The sequence below is a fragment of the Peromyscus californicus genome, unplaced genomic scaffold (assembly GCF_007827085.1).
Source record: "Peromyscus californicus insignis strain IS unplaced genomic scaffold, ASM782708v3 Scaffold_12__1_contigs__length_115047231, whole genome shotgun sequence".
Taxonomy (NCBI): Eukaryota; Metazoa; Chordata; class Mammalia; order Rodentia; family Cricetidae; genus Peromyscus; species Peromyscus californicus.
Genome location: NW_026294413.1, coordinates 69,443,733 through 69,461,839, shown reverse-complemented (window position 1 = coordinate 69,461,839; position 18,107 = coordinate 69,443,733). Strand labels below are relative to the sequence as shown.

At 48.4% G+C, this 18,107-nt stretch overlaps 2 protein-coding genes across 4 annotated transcripts; one reads left to right on the top strand and one right to left on the bottom strand.

Annotated features, from left to right (window-relative positions):
- Window positions 1-2,770: 2,770 nt before the first annotated feature.
- On the bottom strand, window positions 2,771-6,706 carry Psmb5 (proteasome 20S subunit beta 5). 3 transcript variants are annotated; one of them, XM_052733246.1, is made up of 3 exons: window positions 6,494-6,706; window positions 5,303-5,609; window positions 2,771-3,266 (listed from the first exon to the last, which is right to left on the bottom strand). In XM_052733246.1, the coding sequence occupies exons 1-3, from the start codon at window positions 6,689-6,691 to the stop codon at window positions 2,980-2,982; spliced, it is 792 nt and encodes a 263-aa protein (XP_052589206.1). In that variant the 5' UTR covers window positions 6,692-6,706; the 3' UTR covers window positions 2,771-2,979. The 3 variants fall into 3 exon arrangements, with proteins under 3 accessions (XP_052589206.1, XP_052589208.1, XP_052589207.1); XM_052733248.1 differs by lacking the exon at window positions 6,494-6,706 and adding an exon at window positions 6,426-6,450; XM_052733247.1 differs by lacking the exon at window positions 6,494-6,706 and adding an exon at window positions 6,218-6,353.
- Window positions 6,707-14,728: 8,022 nt separating this feature from the next.
- On the top strand, window positions 14,729-17,426 carry Psmb11 (proteasome subunit beta 11). The gene has a single exon (XM_052734290.1). The coding sequence runs from the start codon at window positions 15,320-15,322 to the stop codon at window positions 16,403-16,405; it is 1,086 nt and encodes a 361-aa protein (XP_052590250.1). The 5' UTR covers window positions 14,729-15,319; the 3' UTR covers window positions 16,406-17,426.
- Window positions 17,427-18,107: the final 681 nt, after the last annotated feature.

Below are 18,107 nucleotides of genomic sequence, written 5' to 3'. Positions count from 1 at the left end.
ACCACACCTGGCTAACATTTTTAACTGTGTGTGTATATGTGTGCCTATGTGTGGCTGTGTGCATTTGAGTAGGTACCCTCAAGGCTAGAGGGACTGGATCCACTGAAACGAAATAAGCTGTAAACTGATGTGGGTGCTGGGAACTGAACCAGGGTCCTCTGGAGCAAGTTAAGAGCAAGTTAGTGCTCTTAACTTGAGTCCTCTCTCTAGCCTCATAGACACTAGCAAACTTTCCTTACCTCCTAATTTCTTTCCAGAAAACCTACCACACATTGACCTCCATTAAACGGGTTTTGCACCACAGACCCGGGTTAGAGTAACAAGAATATGCCAGAAGAGCACACATAGGTCTACATCTTTTACGTTCTCTCCTACAGGACTCTGTGCAGATCGAGTGTTTACATTAAAGAGACCACTGCCACAGTAAGGTGTGAGAAGAGGCCTGGGTGAGGGCATTTACTGTGCTGCCGTAAGCCCGGCTCTTCTTGTCTCCATTTATGTCTATGACAGGCCAGGGAGTTTTATGCTTTCCGGGACCATGCACTGGTATCTCTCTTCATGACATTCCATCTTCAAGGCTATTTCCTACAGCAACCATTTTCAAACTGTGTTCCTCGGGATCCCAGGAAGTGCCAGCGAATGTGTTACAGAAGCCGCTAAAGCGTAATGGTAGGGCTCTGCACCCAACCCAGCCTCGTCTCTGGTTTCTTTCAGGTGGTGAGATTTCTCCTTAGGAGTTGATTTATAGCCAGGTGGTGGCGGTGCTGACTTAAATCCCAGCACTGCAGAGGTAGGTGCATCTCTGTGAGTTCAAGGCCAGCCTGGTCTACAGACTGAGTTCCAGGACAGCCAGGGCCACACAGAAAAACCTTGTCTTGAAAGACCCAAGAACCCAAACCAGAACAAAATAAAAAAAAATGATTTATTTTATTATTTTTGTTTTTTTGAAGACATGGTCTCTGTTCAGCCCTGGCCATTGAGGAACTCACTCTGTAGACCAGGCTGGCCTCAAACTCAGAGATCCAACTCCCTCTGCCTCCTGACTGCCGAGATCAAAGGTGTGTGCTATCACCACCCAGCTAGTTCTTAAACATTCTAAATTTCAATTCCCAGCACCTACATGGCAGCTCACAACTGTTTGTAACTCCAGTCCCAGGGGATACGATGCCCTCACACAGATATACATATAAGAAAAAACACCAATGCACATAAAATAAATTAAAAAATAAAAAAGCCAGGCAGTGGTGGTGCACACCTTTGATCCCAGCACTCGGGAGGCAGAGGGAGTTGGAGCTCTGAGTTCGAGGCCAGCCTGGTCTACAGAGAGAGTTCCAGGACAGCCAGGGATACACAGAGAGACCCTGTCTGGAAAAACCAAAAGAAAAAAAAAAAAAAAGACTGTTTCATGTAGCTCAGGCTCGCTTCCAATTTACAGTGTAGTTTAGAATGGCCTTGACCGTCTGATCCTCTCTGCCTCTACCTCCCAAAGAGCTGGGATTACAGACACCCACCACTACACCGGTTTTATGTGGTGCTGGGGTTTGAACCCAGGGCTTTGTAAATGCACTCTACCACCTGAGCTCCATCCCCAGCTAAAATCTCATTTAAAATGTACAGTCTGTTTGGGTCCCTGCTCAGCGGTTCCCAGGCTCCAGGGACTCCTCGGCAAAATCAATCTCCCAAGGCACAACAGTCATTTGTTTCCCAAACTCTTTCCTCCAGTCTCGCTAATTCACAATTTCCCTGCACTTGACAAATGCAATTAACAAGCCTCCATCAGTTCCTATGGACAGCCTCATCAATCAGAACACCAACTGCATCCTGCTGAGACGGGAAGGGAGCCACCGTAGAGGGAGAAGAACCTGCCGGACTTCTAAACCGGAGGAGCATGACTAACCGGTGGTCTTTTCTTATGTCCACCTCTATCTTTAAAGTTTCTCCTGCCAACCCTGTCTTCTCTCCAACAGGCCTTGCTGTCTGCCGCCACCATAATTTGTAGCTCCCCTCAAAGTTGGGTGTGTGAAGTCGGCTGGGCTGTGTGCTCAGCAGGGACTTTTCCCACCCATACATTCTAGTAGCGTTTGGGTTGCTTTCTGCCCAGGCTAGAAGCCCACCTTTCCCTCCAGCTGCACATCCATCATCCACACACTGGGAGACCAGAACAGGATCACCAAGGCTTCCACTTCACCCACTGGATCCACTTTCTCAGGGCTCAAGTCTTCCCTCCCCAACTCATTCAAGATTCCAGATTTGGCTCAGCGTGGTGGCACACACCTTTGACTGAAGTGCTTGGGTGGCACACACCTTTGACTGAAGTGCTCGGGTGGCAGAGGCAAGCGAACCTCTGAGATCAAGGCCAGCCTGGACCAGAGTTCTAGGGCAGCCAGAGCTGTTAAAGAAACCCTGCCTCTCGGGGCGGGGGCGGGGTGTGGGGGGAGGTTCCAGATTTACTCTGTTTATCATTTTACACTGCATATAGCCTCCTCCTCCTCCCAACAGAAGGTAGGAGCCTTTTCCTCTGCAGCCCTGGCTGGAACATCCCTGTGCATCTTTCCACCTCATCAACTTTTCATCTCTGCAAACTGAAACAGGAGTCTCTCCCTCCTCCCTGCCTCTCTCTCCTGCTTTGCTATTATTAATGTATTCACCAGATGATGTCTTCACACCACTGTTTCCTGTAATTACAGTGCCTTCTCTCCCACTGTCCTGGCTTATTTGACTGTAAAGTACTTGAAGGAGGGACCGTGTGGACAAAAGATGCAACAGAGGCTGAGGTTGAAAAGTAGTGTAATTTTAACATCCAAGAGTAAAACCGCTAATGCGTCAGGAGCTCATCATCTGCTAACACACGCACCAGAGTTTTGGAGCTTTAGCAAAGGTACTGAAGTAACTGTGGACTTCGCTATGGAATGGGGTGCTATTATTTATTATAACCAAGAAGAACCACCCACACAGGTGCAGACAGCCACTCCTTTCCCTTCAGGAGACAGGTGCCGTATACTTGTCATGTAAATCAGCTACATTGTCACTGGAGACACGGATCCAGCCATTCTCCCGCACGTGGTAGAGGTTGACGGCACCTCCAGAGTAGGCGTCTCTGTAGGTGGCTTGGTAGATGGCCCGGCGAGCCAGATCATAGGCATCCTCCACTTCTAGGTCATAGGAGTAGCCTCGATCCATGACTCCATAAGCATACACGGAGCCAGAACCCACAGAGAAGGCAGTTCCAGAGATCCGGTTCCCCTCACTGTCTACATAGTAGAGGCCTGGAAAAGCAGGTGAGCAGGGAAAAAAGGAAAAAGACCATCAGTTCTTCACTAGCTTATTCATCTTCAAGGCACTTTCTCATTTTCCTCAACAGAGATGTAGCTCTGCAGCAGAATATATATATGCCTTGCATGTGCAAGGTGGCCCTGGGTTTGATTTCTACCCTCCACCACACACTACCACCACCCAAATGGAATCTCAGCACACTTGGAAGGTGGAGGCAGGAGGATCAGGAGTTAAAGGCTAGCCTTAATTATGTATTGAGTTTGAGGCCAGCCTGGGCTACATAAAACCCTGTTTCAAAATCAAACAAAACAAAGCCTTGAAAGATTGCTCAGTAGCTAAGAACACTTGTTGCTCTTGTCCAGGACCCAGGTTCAGTTCTCAGTATCCACAGGGTAGCTCACAACTGTCTGCAACATACACACATGCAAACACTCACACACACATAGAAACTCACACAGGAACAAAATAATTTCTTAAAAAACTGGAGAAAGACAAGATCAAATTTACTGCTGAGATTTCTAGGTTCCACAACATCATCTCACTTCACATTACACAAACTACCCCGCCTGTTCTCTTGGCAAGTCCAAAAGACAAGTCTGCTGGACATTCTAAGCACAGAACTTCAGGCATGGTGGAAGGTGACACTTAAAATCTAACCCCAGGCCTGCAAGAGATGGCTCCTTCCTGCCAAAGACTAACTGAAACAGAAATGGCAACTACAACTGAGCTTTCCTATCAACACAGTGACAAGTGACCGAACTGGTACTGCAGCCAGATAATGAGAGATAGTTTGGGAAATTTATATTAACTATAAACCAATTCCACTAGCTTTATTTATTTCTGATTCACTCTCACTGTGTGGCCCAGGCTGTCCTGTTGCTAGATAGCTTAGGCTGGCTTTAAACTCTTGACCCTCTGGTTTCAGCCTCCCTACTGCTAAGACCATAGCTGTATATCAGTTGGCTTCTCTGTGTTTTTTCAAATTATGGCCAGTGAGGTGACTCAGCATGAAACTGTTGCTTACCACTAGGCCTGGTGTCCTGAGTTTGATCCACAGAACAAGAGAACCAACTCCCATAAGTTATCCTCTGAACTCTACATGTATGTGTTGGGATGTGCGCTTCCTTGAACTCACAAACACACAGGAAATAAATTTTAAAAATGGGGCCGGAAAGATGGCTCCATGAGAAAGAGCACACTGGTTGCTCTTGCAGAGGACATGGGTTTGATTCCCAGCAACCACATGGTGGCTCACAACTGTCTGTATCTATAGTTCAGGGGATCCAATACCATCTTTTAGCCTCTTTGGGCACTAGGCATGCACTATGATGCACAGACATATACACAGACAAAACACCCATGCACATAAACTAAAACAATTTAAAAAGTTTAATATATATATATATATATATATATATTCATGAAAAATTTTAAAATTATGTGTGCAGAGGCACATGCCTTTAATCCCAGCACTGGGGAGGCAGAGGCAGGCGGATCTCTGAGTTTGAGGCCAGCTTGGTCTACAGAGTGAATTCCAGGACAGCCAGGGTTACATGGAGAAATACTGTGTCAAAAAACCAAAAAAGAAAATCAAGAAAGAAAAAGAAAATGCTAGAGTTTATCCCAGTCACTCACCTTAAATTCTCAAATATAGCTGTTTTTTATAGTCCTTATTACTGTATGAGAAGAAAAGTGTGCCAGACATCGTACTTATTGCTTTATATTTATATAAAGCACTCTACCGTTGTGGCAGCTCATTCAACCAACTGACAGATGAGGAAACAGGCTGAGAAAAAAGGTAACCCAAGGTCAACTGACTAACTAGAACAGTCAATGACACAGCAAGTCTAACTCCATGCCCTTTCCTGTACAGTAAGTACAATGCCTTCCTTGGAGAAGGAAGGAAAAGCTAAGACCTTAATTAACACAGACATCCTCAGCATCCACCAAAAGGCCTTAATTCACCTGTCCACTTACCCCTTCCCAATGCAGTGCCCACCCTGCATCACATAACCACAACACAACTCACCAGGGCCTCTCTTATCCCAGCCACAGATCATGGTGCCCATGGACAGCCCCATGCCTTTGTACTGATACACCATGTTAGCAAGAAGTTTGGAGGCCGCTGCGACAGAGATGCGTTCCTTATTTCGAAGCTCGTAGATTCGACACTGCCGAGCCAACAACCGCTCCCAGAAGCTGCAATCGGCTGCACCCCCAGCCATGGTGCCCAGGAGGTAAGGGTTGATCTCTATCACTTTCTTCACTGTCTGAGAGGCAATATAAGCACCTGCTGTGGCCCGGGAATCAGCTGCAACAATGACTCCATGGCGAAACTAATTAAAGTCAGAGAAAAAACAAAATAGGTCACATAAGGCCACAGATATTTCCAATACTACTTTTTGTATTAACGTAAAACCAGACTATCTTTCTGTATCTTTCTGGATTGTGTAATCGAGTTCACATGTTAAATGTCATCTGGACTTAACAGCAATCCCTGATTTGGGAATCACCAGATTACTCACTTTACATATGAAGAAATAAGTTTAATGCGATAAAGACACCCCCTAAGGGGACTAGAGAGATCGCTCGGTGGTTAAGAGCACTGGCTGTTCTTCAGAGGTCGAGTTCAGTTCCCAGCACCCACATACACCTTTGCGAGTGCCCACAAAGGTCGGTGATGCTGGTTTCAGTGACGCCCTCTCTTGGCCTCTGCGAGCATTACACACGTGGTGAATATACATAAAGGCAACACACACACACACACACACACACACACACACACACACAAGAATGGTGAATATACATAAAGGCAACACACACACAAGAATGGTAAATATGCATAAAGGCAACACACACACACACACAAGAATGGTGAATATACATAAAGGCAACACACACACACAAAGAATAAATAAATCTTTAAAGATCCACAGCTAGTTACTGTAGAGCTGGCTGAGGGGCCTTAATCGGCACTCGCTACAGGAGCCCCTGGACTTCATCAAGCTCCCGGGAGGGGACGCCCAGTTTATAAAACTTGGTGAACCGCTACGACAGCTTTCTTTCCCTCCGCCACGACCGTCTGGGTCTCCTCCTCACTGCCTACCCCGCCCCGCTCCCCTTTCCGCTAAGGGTCGGAGGAGAGGACCGACCCTCCGCCCGCCTCCGTTCCGGCTGGGATACCGGAAAGGCCGGAGCCGCAAGGCGGCCGGCGGAGCACCTTGAAGGCCAGGGTGGTGGTTCCATGAAGCATTTCGATTTTCGGCTCCTCTGGGACACCCCAGCTGGGCGCGGCCAGGCTCAGCCCATCACCAGGACTCCCCGGACCCAGGTCCAGCAGATCCGCACGACCTCCGAGACCAAAAAACCCATGCTGGTTCAACGGCAAAGGCCGCTCCAACACACTAGCCAGCGCCATATCTAGTAAGGGCAACAGGAAGTAGCTCTGAGACCGCCTCCAAAGAGCGGTCGGGCAACTCCGCGCCGTCACAGCTTCACGTCCTATTAAGTCTATGGCGAGGGAGGAGCCATTTTTACTCCGGGCAACCACGCCTCCAAATACCGGTGGCGGACTGTTTTCACTGAGGAAGGGCAGAAAGGAACGCTAAAAGGATGCGACTGCCATTATTACTGTGGTCATCGGAGCAGCACCGATAAGAGTAACTTTAAATTCCTAGAGGGTGGTTGGAACGTTCTCATTGAGTGAGGGAGGTGAGTTCGGCCATCTTTGAGAAGGGCGTGACTGCTTAAGAATCCAAGCTGGAGTCTGGCGTTTGGTCGCCGCCGGCCCAGGTTGAGGTTACACGCTGCATCTGTTTCTAAAACCCCTGTTAATGAGACTGAGGTTGCCATTGAGGTTGCCATTGTTTTTAAGGTCACCCTTCCTCATACTGGTTAAAATAATTGTTTTCAGGCCATTTTCCTATGGTATTAATTCAACCGAAGTAGTTTGTTGTAAAAAACAAATAAACAAACGAACAACAAAAGACATCTCCTCGATCTGAGCAGTGGTAGCGCACACCTTTAGTCCCAACGCTTGGGAGGCAGAGGCAGGCAGGGCGATCTCTGTGAGTTCGAGGCCAGCCTGGTCTACATAGTGAGTTCCAGGACAACCAGGGCTACACAGAGAAAGCCTGTCTCAAAAACAAAACAATACTGCTTCTTTTTAAATAGCATTTATAACACAGCTGTTTTTGCTTTTTTTTTGAGATGTTCATACTCTGTAACCTAGATAATGGGATTGCAAGCCTGAGCCGCCACACCATGCTCGCTGTCCCTTAAAATGTTTTTTTTTTTTTTTTTTTAGACAGAAACTCACTATATAGCCATGGCTTGGTCTGGAACTTGCAGATCAGGCTGACCTCAAACTCAAGGTGATCTTCCTGCCTCTGCCTCCAAAGCGCTAGGATTAAAGGCACTCCCACCACAATCTGCAAAAAGTAACCAGTTTTTTGTTTGTTTTTTGAGACAGGGTTTCCCTATGTAGCCTGGGCTGTGTGTCCTGGAACTCTCTCTATAGACCAGGCTGGCCTGGAACTCAGGGATCCACCTGCCTCTGACTCCCAAGTGTTGGGATTAAACACCTGCACATTTAAATCAGTAGTAATTGACATCTGAGAACCTGAGGGAGAGTTGAGGGTCCATAAAGGTGTAACAAAAGATTCATTAGGAATAGGCCATATTTCATGGCCTCTTCTTCCTCCACCCACCTGTACCCCTCAACACTTTGGGGAGTGATACCAAGTCAGGAAGTAGGCATATGTATGAAATGCTGCTTCCTGTTTATGGGTCTATGAAGTCAGTGTCTAGCCTTGCTTATTGGATTTACTTATCAGTATCTAAATTCAGTATTCTTTTGATGCCCAACTCAGGCCTTCCTCTCCTATAGCAGATTTTGCATGTGCAGTATTTTTCATGCTGAAATCTGGCAACCTTTTCCAAGTCCTACAACCAGAGGTAGAACATTTTTTTTTTTTTTTTTTTTTTTTTTGTTTTTTTTCGAGACAGGGTTTCTCTGTGTAGCTTTGCGCCTTTTCCTGGAACTCACTTGGTAGCCCAGGCTGGCCTCGAACTCACAGAGATCCGCCTGGCTCTGCCTCCCGAGTGCTGGGATTAAAGGCGTGCGCCACCACCGCCCGGCTGAGGTAGAACATTTTTATCTGTCTCACACTTAGATAGTGTAGGAAATGCAAGGTAGGGCTTGTGAGATGACACAGAAGAGCGCTTGAGCTGACTTCAGTTTGGATCCCCAGCACCAAGTTAAAAAGCTGGGTGTGGGCATGAGTGCCTGTAGCCCCAGTGTTGGGCAATGGAGACAAGCAGATTCCAGACGCTTTCTGGCCAGCCAGACTAGGGGAAAGTCAGAATTTTAGGTTGGTTGAGAGACCCTGTGCCAAAGGAACATTGCTGTGGATATCGCTCTATATAAATAAAGCACTGATTGGCCAGTGACCAGGCAGGAAGTGTAGGCGGGACAAGGAGAGAGGAGAATTGAGGAAGGAGGAAGGAAAGGGAGACCGGCTGGAGCCACCGCCAAGACAAGGAAGACGTAAAGTACCGGTAAGCCACGAGCCACGTGGCAAAGTAAAGATTAATAGAAATGGGCTGAATATAAGAGTGAGAGCTAGACAATGATAGGCCTGAGCTAATGGCCAAGCAGTTTAAATAATGTAAGAGTCTGTGTGTTTGTTTTATAAGTCGGCTCCGGAACTGGCAGGACTTGGCAGTGGGAGCTGGAGAAAAATTCTCCAGCTACAGAACATGGTAGAGTGATAGAGCAGGACAGCTGATATCTTCTGCCAGCTGCCACATGTGAATCTGTTCCACATGACCCCACCACATGCACACACACACACATGCATGTTGTTTTTCCTCCGGCACAGTGGCTGCACCTGAATCTACCCTGTTTCAGCCAGTAATTGCGGCTCTGCAGTTAGAGATCAGCTTCTCAGGCAGTGACCTGGTGGGACTTTTATGTCCCACTGGATCTGCCTCCTGCTGCTGCCACCAATGTAGTTTTTTTGGTTTTTTTTTTTTTGGTGTTTTTTTTTTTTTTTTGGTTTTTCAAGACAGGGTTTCTCTGTGTAGCTTTGCGCCTTTCCTGGAACTCACTTGGTAGCCCAGGCTGGCCTCGAACTCACAGAGATCCGCCTGGCTCTGCCTCCCGAGTGCTGGGATTAAAGGCGTGTGCCACCACCGCCCGGCCAGACTTTGGATTTTTTTTTTTTTGGTTTTTCGAGACAGGGTTTCTCTGTGTAGCTTTGCGCCTTTCCTGGATCTCGCTCTGAAGACCAGGCTGGCCTCGAACTCAGAGATCCACCTGCCTCTGCCTCCCGAGTGCTGGGATTAAAGGCGTGCGCCACCACCGCCCGGCTCAATGTAGTTTTTAACTAAATCTCTATCAGTCTATTTATCAATAAGACTCGGGAGTCAGAGGCTGGGGTGGAAACCTGCTAGCTCAGAGGCTGAGAGGCAGCTGGCTGACCTTCCCTCTCTGCTGGTGTCTCAGGAAGAGAGCATCCTTCTGCTCAGCCAAACCAAAAAAGACCACACACTCAAAGTCCCTCCCTACCACTTCCTATGCTTCTCTCTATCTGTCTTTCAGACTCCCTATGATTATTTTCTGTCAACTAGTTGATGGCTCTGCCTCCTGACCCAACGCTGATTTTATTTAATTAGTGCAAATGCAAACTCAGCGTTCACAGTGTGGTTGAATATCCCGGAACACGTGCATATCCTTCCACACACCCCTGCCACACACAAAGAAAAAAGATACTGTATAAAGTTCCTGTTTATTGAGTATAAATTCTTTGCAATCACTTCTGCAATGCATCCAGTCCTCTGACTGCTCTGAATAGTTTTCATTCTTGACTAATTGTACCTGTACCTCTGTTAAGGCACAGTTTTTATTTTTCCGTGCCATGGTCTCACTACATAGTGTAGATAGTGATCCTCTGTTCTCAGCTTTCCCAGTGTGGGAATAGGTGTCTGTTACTGGGCTTGCAAATATGAGCTTACATTTACTTATGTGTGTGCCCACGGGAGAATGTGCTATTGTTTGAGTACCTGTGGGCCCCGTCACTCAGATGGTGTCAGAGAACAGCCTGAATCAGTCCCTCTTTCTAACATGTGGGTTCTGGTGACTGAACTCAGGCCATCAGGCGTGGTGGCAAAAGCGCTTTTTCTCTCTGAGCCGTCTGTCCAGCCCCAGTTGTGACATTAAATGGGAGCTGATTCTCTACTGTGTATCTCTTTGCCTACTTCATACTCAGTACACATTTGCTGTATGACAATAATGTTCTTCCAGTCACAGAGACTGAAGCCCGGGCTCATCTTTGGCTATGTCCCTTAATTTCCTCCATGACTTGCCAGGTTCTCTCGCTTCTTTTATATCCTTTTTCATTATGACTGATATCACCTTTGATTTCTTTTTCTTTTTTTTTTAAAGTTTAAGCTGGGTGCTGTTGTTTGTTTTTACTCTTTACTCTTTTTTTTTTTGGTTTTCGAGACAGGATTTCTCTGTGTAGCTTTGCGCCTTTCCTGGAACTCGCTTTGGAGACCAGGCTGGCCTGGAACTCACAGAGATCCACCTGGCTCTGCCTCCCGAGTGCTGGGATTAAAGGCGTGCGCCACCACCGCCCGGCAGTCTTTACTCTTTTGAGGGGCCTGCCACCCAGCTTCCACGACACATGCCTGTCACACCAGCGCTTAAGAAGCAGAGACAGCAGGACAGTGGGTTTGAAGCAAACCTGGGCTTCAGAGGGAGTGGAAGGCCAGCTTAAACTATAAAACAAGATCCTACCTCAAAACCAAACCAGCATCCCAGTACTGGTGAGTGAGGGGCAGGCAGATCTTTGTGAGTTCAAGAGCAGCCTGGTCCACATAGTGTCTCAAAAACAAAGAAACAACATCAACCCCCAAACAGCAGCAACCACAAAAAATGCTGGGTGTGATGGCACACACTTGGAAGGAGAGTTCAAAGTGAACCTGGATTAACTACATGGGGAGTTTCATGATAGCCCAGATTACACAGAGACCCCTTATCTCAAAACTAAAAACCAAACAAACAAAACACCCAAATCAAATAACCCCCAACCACAACTTTACCATTTTAAGCCTGTACTGGGAAAGGATTTCAGAATACATGGTACTTAAGCCAGACATTGAGGGACAGGATTTCAATGCTGGGGATGGGGGAATAGAAGTGGGAATGTGCTAGGAATAGAAAGAAAAGAGGTTATGGTGGATGGATTGGGAATGGTCCATAGTGAACTCTTGTGGAATATTCCTTTAACTAGGCAAAGATGTGTTTATGCTTCGTTTGTTTAGCTATGTACAGGTGTGTTACATTTGTTTATGTTGCATTTGGTCCATGATGTAAAGATGTGTTGCTTTGTCTGCCTAAGGCACCCGATTGGCCTAATCAAAAGCTGAACAGCCAATAGCCAGGCAGTAGAAGGGTAGGTGGGGCAGGCCGAGAGAATAAATGGGAGGAGGGGAGGACCAAGAAGAGAGAAAAAGGGAGAAAGAGAGGGATGTGCTCAGGGCCAGCCAGCCAGGCACGGAAGAAGCAGGAAAAGTCGGACATACAGAATGAAAGGTAAAAAGCCCTGAGGCAAAACGTAGATAGAGAGAAACAGGCTAAAATAAGTTAGAAGAGCTAGTGGGACAAGCATAAGATAAGGCCGAGCGAACATTCATAATTGATAAGTCTCTGTGTCTTGGTTTGGGAGCTGGTTGACAGTCCAATAAAGCTGCTATATTTGATGCCCAATGTGGGGCGCCAAAATGCTGCTGTGTCTTCATCACAGTGCCTGTGCTTTAAACTACTAGCAGCCCAGCTGCTCAGGCTGCAGCCTTGGGGGGAATGCTGTTCCCCTAGACAAGGGTTCTGTTGCTGCCACTAAAGGTGGCTTTAACTAAATCTCTATCATTCTAATATAACTCAGGATTCAAAGGCCAGGGTGAAAACCTGGGAGCTCAGAGGGTTAGAGTAGGAACTGGCTGACCTTCTCTCTTTGCTGGTGTGTCCCCGGAAGCCCCCCTCCTTCCGCACCGGCCCAACTGAAAACACACACCACGCTCCTCCCTGCTACTTCCTGTCAACTGGTTGCTAATCCTGCCTTTCTGAGCCAAGGTTAATTTTATTTATTTGACACAAATGTAACACATCTTTACATAGTTAAACAAATGCAGCATAAACAAATACAACATATCTTTGCCTAGTTAAAGATTCCACAACAATGGACTTATTTTTAAATTTTATTTTATTCTGATTTTTTTTTTTTTAAAGACAGAGTCTCTCTATGTAGATCTGGCTTTTCTTGAACTCTCAGAGATCTGCCTGCCTCTGCCTTCCAAATGTTGGGATTAAAGGCGTGCGCCACTGTGCCCAATGCTAGCTGCTATAGGGAAGTCCAAACGTCAGCCTGGGTTGAAAGAGGTGGTTTGTATTTTGTCCTGTAGCCATTTCTTAGAGGAGAAGGCGTAGTATTTGAATTATATCTTAGAAGAAATTGCCCATGTGGAGGATAGGAATAGAGTAGGAGGTCAGGGTATCCATTTAGGGGACCATTCAGCTGTCCCGACCTGGCTTGATAATAGCATGATGTAGGGGGATTTCACTCCATCCTTATGAAGAGTTTGAAACTTTATAGTACTTTTAAATTTTTATTTCACGCACATTAATGCTTTACCTGCATGTATGTCTGTGTGACGGTGTCGGATCCCCTGAAACTGGAGCTCCAGGCAGTTATGAGCCGCCATGTGGGTGCTGGGACTTGAACCTGGGTCCTCTGGAAGAGCAGCCAGTGCTTTTAACCGATTAGCCATCTATCCATCCCCCTGTAGTATTTTTTTTTCTTTTTTTTTTTTTTTTCTTTTTTTTTGGTTTTTCGAGACAGGGTTTCTCTGTGTAGCTTTGCGCCTTTCCTGGAACTCACTTGGTAGCCCAGGCTGGCCTCGAACTCACAGAGATCCGCCTGGCTCTGCCTCCCGAGTGCTGGGATTAAAGGCGTGCGCCACCACTGCCCGGCTATTTTTTAAAGCTATTTATTTGTCTGTTTGTTTGTTCATCTATCTATCTATCTATCTATCTATCTATCTATCTATCTATCTATCTATCTATCTGAGGTAGGGTCTCTTCTGGCTGGTCTGGAACTCACAATCTTCCCATCTTAACCTGAATGCTGGAATAGGTAATAGGTATATATCACCACACATGGATGCCTTCAGATTTTTTTTTTTTAAAGTAATTTTTGTGATGCCAGGGCTTGAGCATGCTAGGCAAATACTGCATCACTGAACTACATGGATAGTAGGAAGGCCATTTTTTTTAAATGAACAAATTGTTTGTTTATTTAGTGTGTGAGGTCAGAGGACAACTTTCAGTTCTCACCTCCCGCCTTGGTCCTCTAGGCTAGCTGGCCCTCCTGTCTCCACGCCACCTCAGTCCTCCTGTCTCTGCCCACCGCGGTCCTCCTGTCTCCGCCCACCTCGGTCCTCCTGTCTCTGCCCCACCTCGGTCCTCCTGTCTCTGCCCCACCTCGGTCCTCCTGTCTCTGCCCCACCTCGGTCCTCCTGTCTCTGCCCACTGCGGTCCTCCTGTCTCTGCCCACCTCGGTCCTCCTGTCTCTGCCCACCGCGGTCCTCCTGTCTCTGCCCACCTCGGTCCTCCTGTCTCTGCCCCCACCTTGCTGTAGGAATGCTGGTCACAGATGTGTGTCACCGCATCTGCTTTGTATTTTTATTTTTCTGAGACAGGGTTTCTCTGTGTAGCAGCTCTGGCTGTCCTGGAACTCACTCTGTAGACCAGGCTGGCCTTGAACTCAGAGATCCACCTGCCTCTGCCTCCCGAGTGCTAGCTAGCATCTGGCTTTTTAATGGGGGGTTTGAGTGATGTTCCCAGCCTAGGAACACCATTTTTTTAAAATTTAATTTAATTTTTTTTTTTTTTTTTTTTTTTTTTTTTTTTTTTTTTTTGGTTTTTCGAGACAGGGTTTCTCTGTGTAGCTTTTGGAGCCTGTCCTGGAACTCACTCTGTAGACCAGGCTGGCCTTGACTCACAGAGATTCACCTGTGTCTGCCTCCTGGGTGCTGGGATTAAGGTGTGTGCCACCACAGTCCGGCTAGGAACACCATCTTTGTGTCCAGATAGAAGGACCCCTTTGTCCCCAAAGCAGAAGAGAAACTTTCAAGTTCTGGTACTCTTTTTTTTTTTTTTTTTTTTTTTTTTTTTTTTTTTTTTTTTTTTTTTTTTAAGATTTATTTATTATGTATACAGTATCCTGCAGGCCAGAAGAGGGCACCAGATCTCATTACAAGTGGTTGTGAGCCACCATGTGGTTGCTGGGAATTGAACTCAGGACCTCTGGAAGAGCAATCAATGCTCTCAACCAGTGAGCCATCTCTCCAGCCCCAAGTTCTGGTACTCTTACCCTCAGTAACCTACCTGCTTTTCTGGGAGGTATTTCAGTCTCTTTCTCCTTTTCCCTCTTATAGAAACTGTCATCTTGGGGCTGGAGAGATAGCTCAGTGGTTAAGAACACTGGCTGTTCTTCCAGAGGACCTGGGTTCAATTCCCAGCACCCACATGGCAGCTCACAGCTGTCTGTAACTCCAGTTCCAGGGGATCTGACACCTTCATGCCGATGCACATAAAATAAAGTTATATAAATTACAAAAAAATCATTAAGGACCTTTTCCATAGGTGTATTTCTATAAAAAAAAAAAAGAAGAAAGAAAGACTCTCATCTTTTCTGTGTTCGGCACAGTCCATGTTACGTCCCCCCATCTTACCATGAGTTAGAAGTCTTTGCGTGCCTAATGTCCACACAGCAAAGCCGAGGACCCAGCTCTTCTCCTGGCACCCACTCTTCTCTGCAGTCACCCTAATCCCCATCTCTACCCCCCGCTGGGTAGACCGAGGATGACAGACAGGAGACTCCGTTGGTGACTCTTACCTGACTGATAGGTGGCGTCTCTGCAGCGCAGGGACCTCCGCCGGCCCATTCTCTCTCCCCTTGGCAGTTCTCTGCTGTGGGTGGAGATGCTTTACCAACTAGTTCCAAAGCCTGATTTAAGATTCGGGAGAAGAAATGAAGCATCAACTCACGCGTCTCACTTACCGGTTCTGGCTGCTGTCCAGCTTCTCTGCAGCGTCCTTCTTCCCCTTCGGACCCAGGCCTCAAATGCTGCCCCCCGCTCCTCCCAACTCCACTCAGCCTCAGCGATGGCTCTTCAGGATGTGTGCAAGTGGCAGTGCCCCGACGCCCAGGGGCCATCCCCTCACTTGCCTGCGCCTGGTGGTTGGGCTGTGCCCCGGGGCTGCGACCCTCAAACCTTCCTGCAGACCTATGGCCCCAGGCTGGCTCATGGCACCACCACCCTGGCTTTTCGCTTCCGTCACGGTGTCATTGCCGCCGCTGACACGCGTTCCTCCTGCGGCAGCTATGTGGCGTGTCCAGCCTCACGAAAGGTCATCCCTGTGCACCGGCACCTCCTGGGTACCACCTCTGGAACCTCTGCTGACTGTGTCACGTGGTATCGGGTGCTACAGCGGGAGCTGCGGCTTCGGGCACTGAGGGAAGGTCAGCTGCCCAGTGTGGCAGGCACAGCCAAGCTCCTGTCAGCTATGTTGTCCTGCTACCGGGGTCTGGATCTGTGTGTGGCCACTGCCCTGTGCGGCTGGGACCACTCGGGTCCCGCCCTCTTCTATGTCTACAGTGATGGTACTTGTCTGCAGGGGGACGTCTTCTCTGTGGGCTCTGGATCTCCGTATGCCTACGGCGTGCTGGACCGTGGCTACCGCTATGACATGACCATTCAGGAAGCCTACGCCCTGGCCCGCTGCGCTGTGGCCCATGCCACCCACCGTGACGCTTATTCAGGGGGCTCAGTGGACCTTTTCCACGTTCGAGAGACTGGGTGGGAGTATGTATCCCGCAGTGATGCCTGTGTGCTGTATAGGGAGCTGCGGAAAGCCCCTGACTTGGAGCAGGAGGCGGAAGCCAGTCCAGTCCACCCTGAGCCTGCCTCTCCACAAGACGCTGAAGAAGGTGGAGAACTCTTGGTGGAGCCAGAGGAGGTGACCCCAGAAGACGACAGGACAATAGCAAAGACTGAAATGATGTGAGAAAAGACAGAACTTGGGAGACCCAGACAGGGCGGGTGGGTTGGGGAATGAGGCTGCCTTGGCAGGGCCAGTTCTGGAAGCAGCCTCATGGCATCTGGCTCTGGCCCTTCTGGGTTGCCTGCTTTATTTGTTTAAGTCCCTATCCTTTCTGCCTCCCAGAGCTATCGATGTCCCTGCCCAACATGTCATGATGATGCCCGATGGATGGTTATAGCCTCTCCTGCCTCTAAACGGACATACCAAACACTTGTTGCATGCCTGCTGCGTGCCAACTGCCCTGGTGTGTGCCAGACTCTTTTTGGTCATCCCATCCCAGTCTCTGTTCTCATTTTGGTCCTTATCTGTCAGAGTCTTTGTCTCTCTCTCCTGGTCACTTCTCACCTTGGTCAGGCAGGCCAGCAGCGAGGAGAGAGCAGCCTCTCTCAGAAAGACTTAGAAGCCCCGGAGGCTGCAGGGCCTAGTTCAGTTATGGTGGTGATGGGCTCGTCTCTGCTGCCCCCCTGCTGTGACCATCATGACTGTAATAATTCCTCCCTCCTGTCCTGAGTGCAGTCCTCATGACAACTTTTGGAAGCATGATCCTTATTGAAGCGGGATCAGGTTTAGAGAGTTATGGGACTTACCAGGTTACAGTCGGCGACAACATTGTAGACTTAGACACACTCAACCCTTCCCGAGCTCTCTGTGCATATTTCTCTCCCAGCCCCCACTGCCCTGCCCGCCCCTCCCCTTTTTGGTTTTTCGAGACAGGGTTTCTTTTGGTGCCTGTCCTGGATCTTGCTCTGTAGACCAGGCTGGCCTTGAACTCACAGAGATCCTCCTGGCTCTGCCTCCTGAGTGCTGAGATTAAAGGCATGCGCCACCACCGCCTGGCTGCCCGCCTTGCCCCCTTTGAGACAGGGTTTCTCTGTGTCGTCTTGGCTTTCCTGGAATTCACTCTGTAGACCATGCTGGCCTCGAACTCACAGAGATCTGCCTGCCTCTTGCTTCCTGGGTGCTGAGATTAAAGATGTGAGCCAACTGTCCTGCCTTTTCTGCCTTCTTTGCAAGCTTCTGGGGAAGAGGCCAAGCCCCTGCCTATTTGCTAGAGATGAATGAACTCCAAGGAACCCATGGGCTTGGAGGGGTGAGCTCAGAAAAACTGCCCATTCCCAGGCTTATCTGGTTATGCTGGCCAGGGCCTGAGCCCTGCCCTGTAGCCTAGCCCTGTTCTCTACTCACCAGACTTCTCCCTGTTCTTCACCCCTCTCCGGTTGCTCTCTCCAGAGGACCACACTGGCGGTACCAGCTAGCACATCTGGCCTTCCCGGCCTGCTTCGGGCTTCCCAGGGAGCCCGGACTTGGAGATCCAGGCTTTCAGCTTCCGGAGAACCACTGCCCTCTCCCCAGGCTGGTCAGGAGGTGGGGTCTGAAGGAAGGCCATTGAAACTTTTCTCTTACCCCCAGTCCTAAGACTGACAGTTGCTTCTCCCCCTTCCTTGACTGTCTACTCTTCGGATTAAGAACTCATTGACATTGGACTTACAGGACTCTGAACAGGATTCTCCAAACTCTGGAGAGTTGGAAGGAAAGTCGGGGACCCTCAGAAAGAACAGAGGACTACAGAAAGTCCTCAGTACGTGGGAACTAGTTTGCAAGCCAGGGTGGAGTCTGGCTCTTGGCCCTCACAGCAGCCTTCATCCCCTGCAAACTGCCCAGCCTT

Excerpts from the sequence above, each read along its gene's own strand:
- Psmb5 (XM_052733246.1), bottom strand. The coding sequence starts at position 6,691 with ATGGCGCTGGCTAGTGTGTTGGAGCGGCCTTTGCCGTTGAACCAGCAT. Across the intron at positions 5,610-6,493 it reads CCACCACCCTGGCCTTCAAG|TTTCGCCATGGAGTCATTGT; the intron begins GTGCTCCGCCGG and ends GACTTTAATTAG. Across the intron at positions 3,267-5,302 it reads CTGGGATAAGAGAGGCCCTG|GCCTCTACTATGTAGACAGT; the intron begins GTGAGTTGTGTT and ends CTGCTTTTCCAG.
- Psmb11 (XM_052734290.1), top strand. The coding sequence starts at position 15,320 with ATGCTTTACCAACTAGTTCCAAAGCCTGATTTAAGATTCGGGAGAAGA.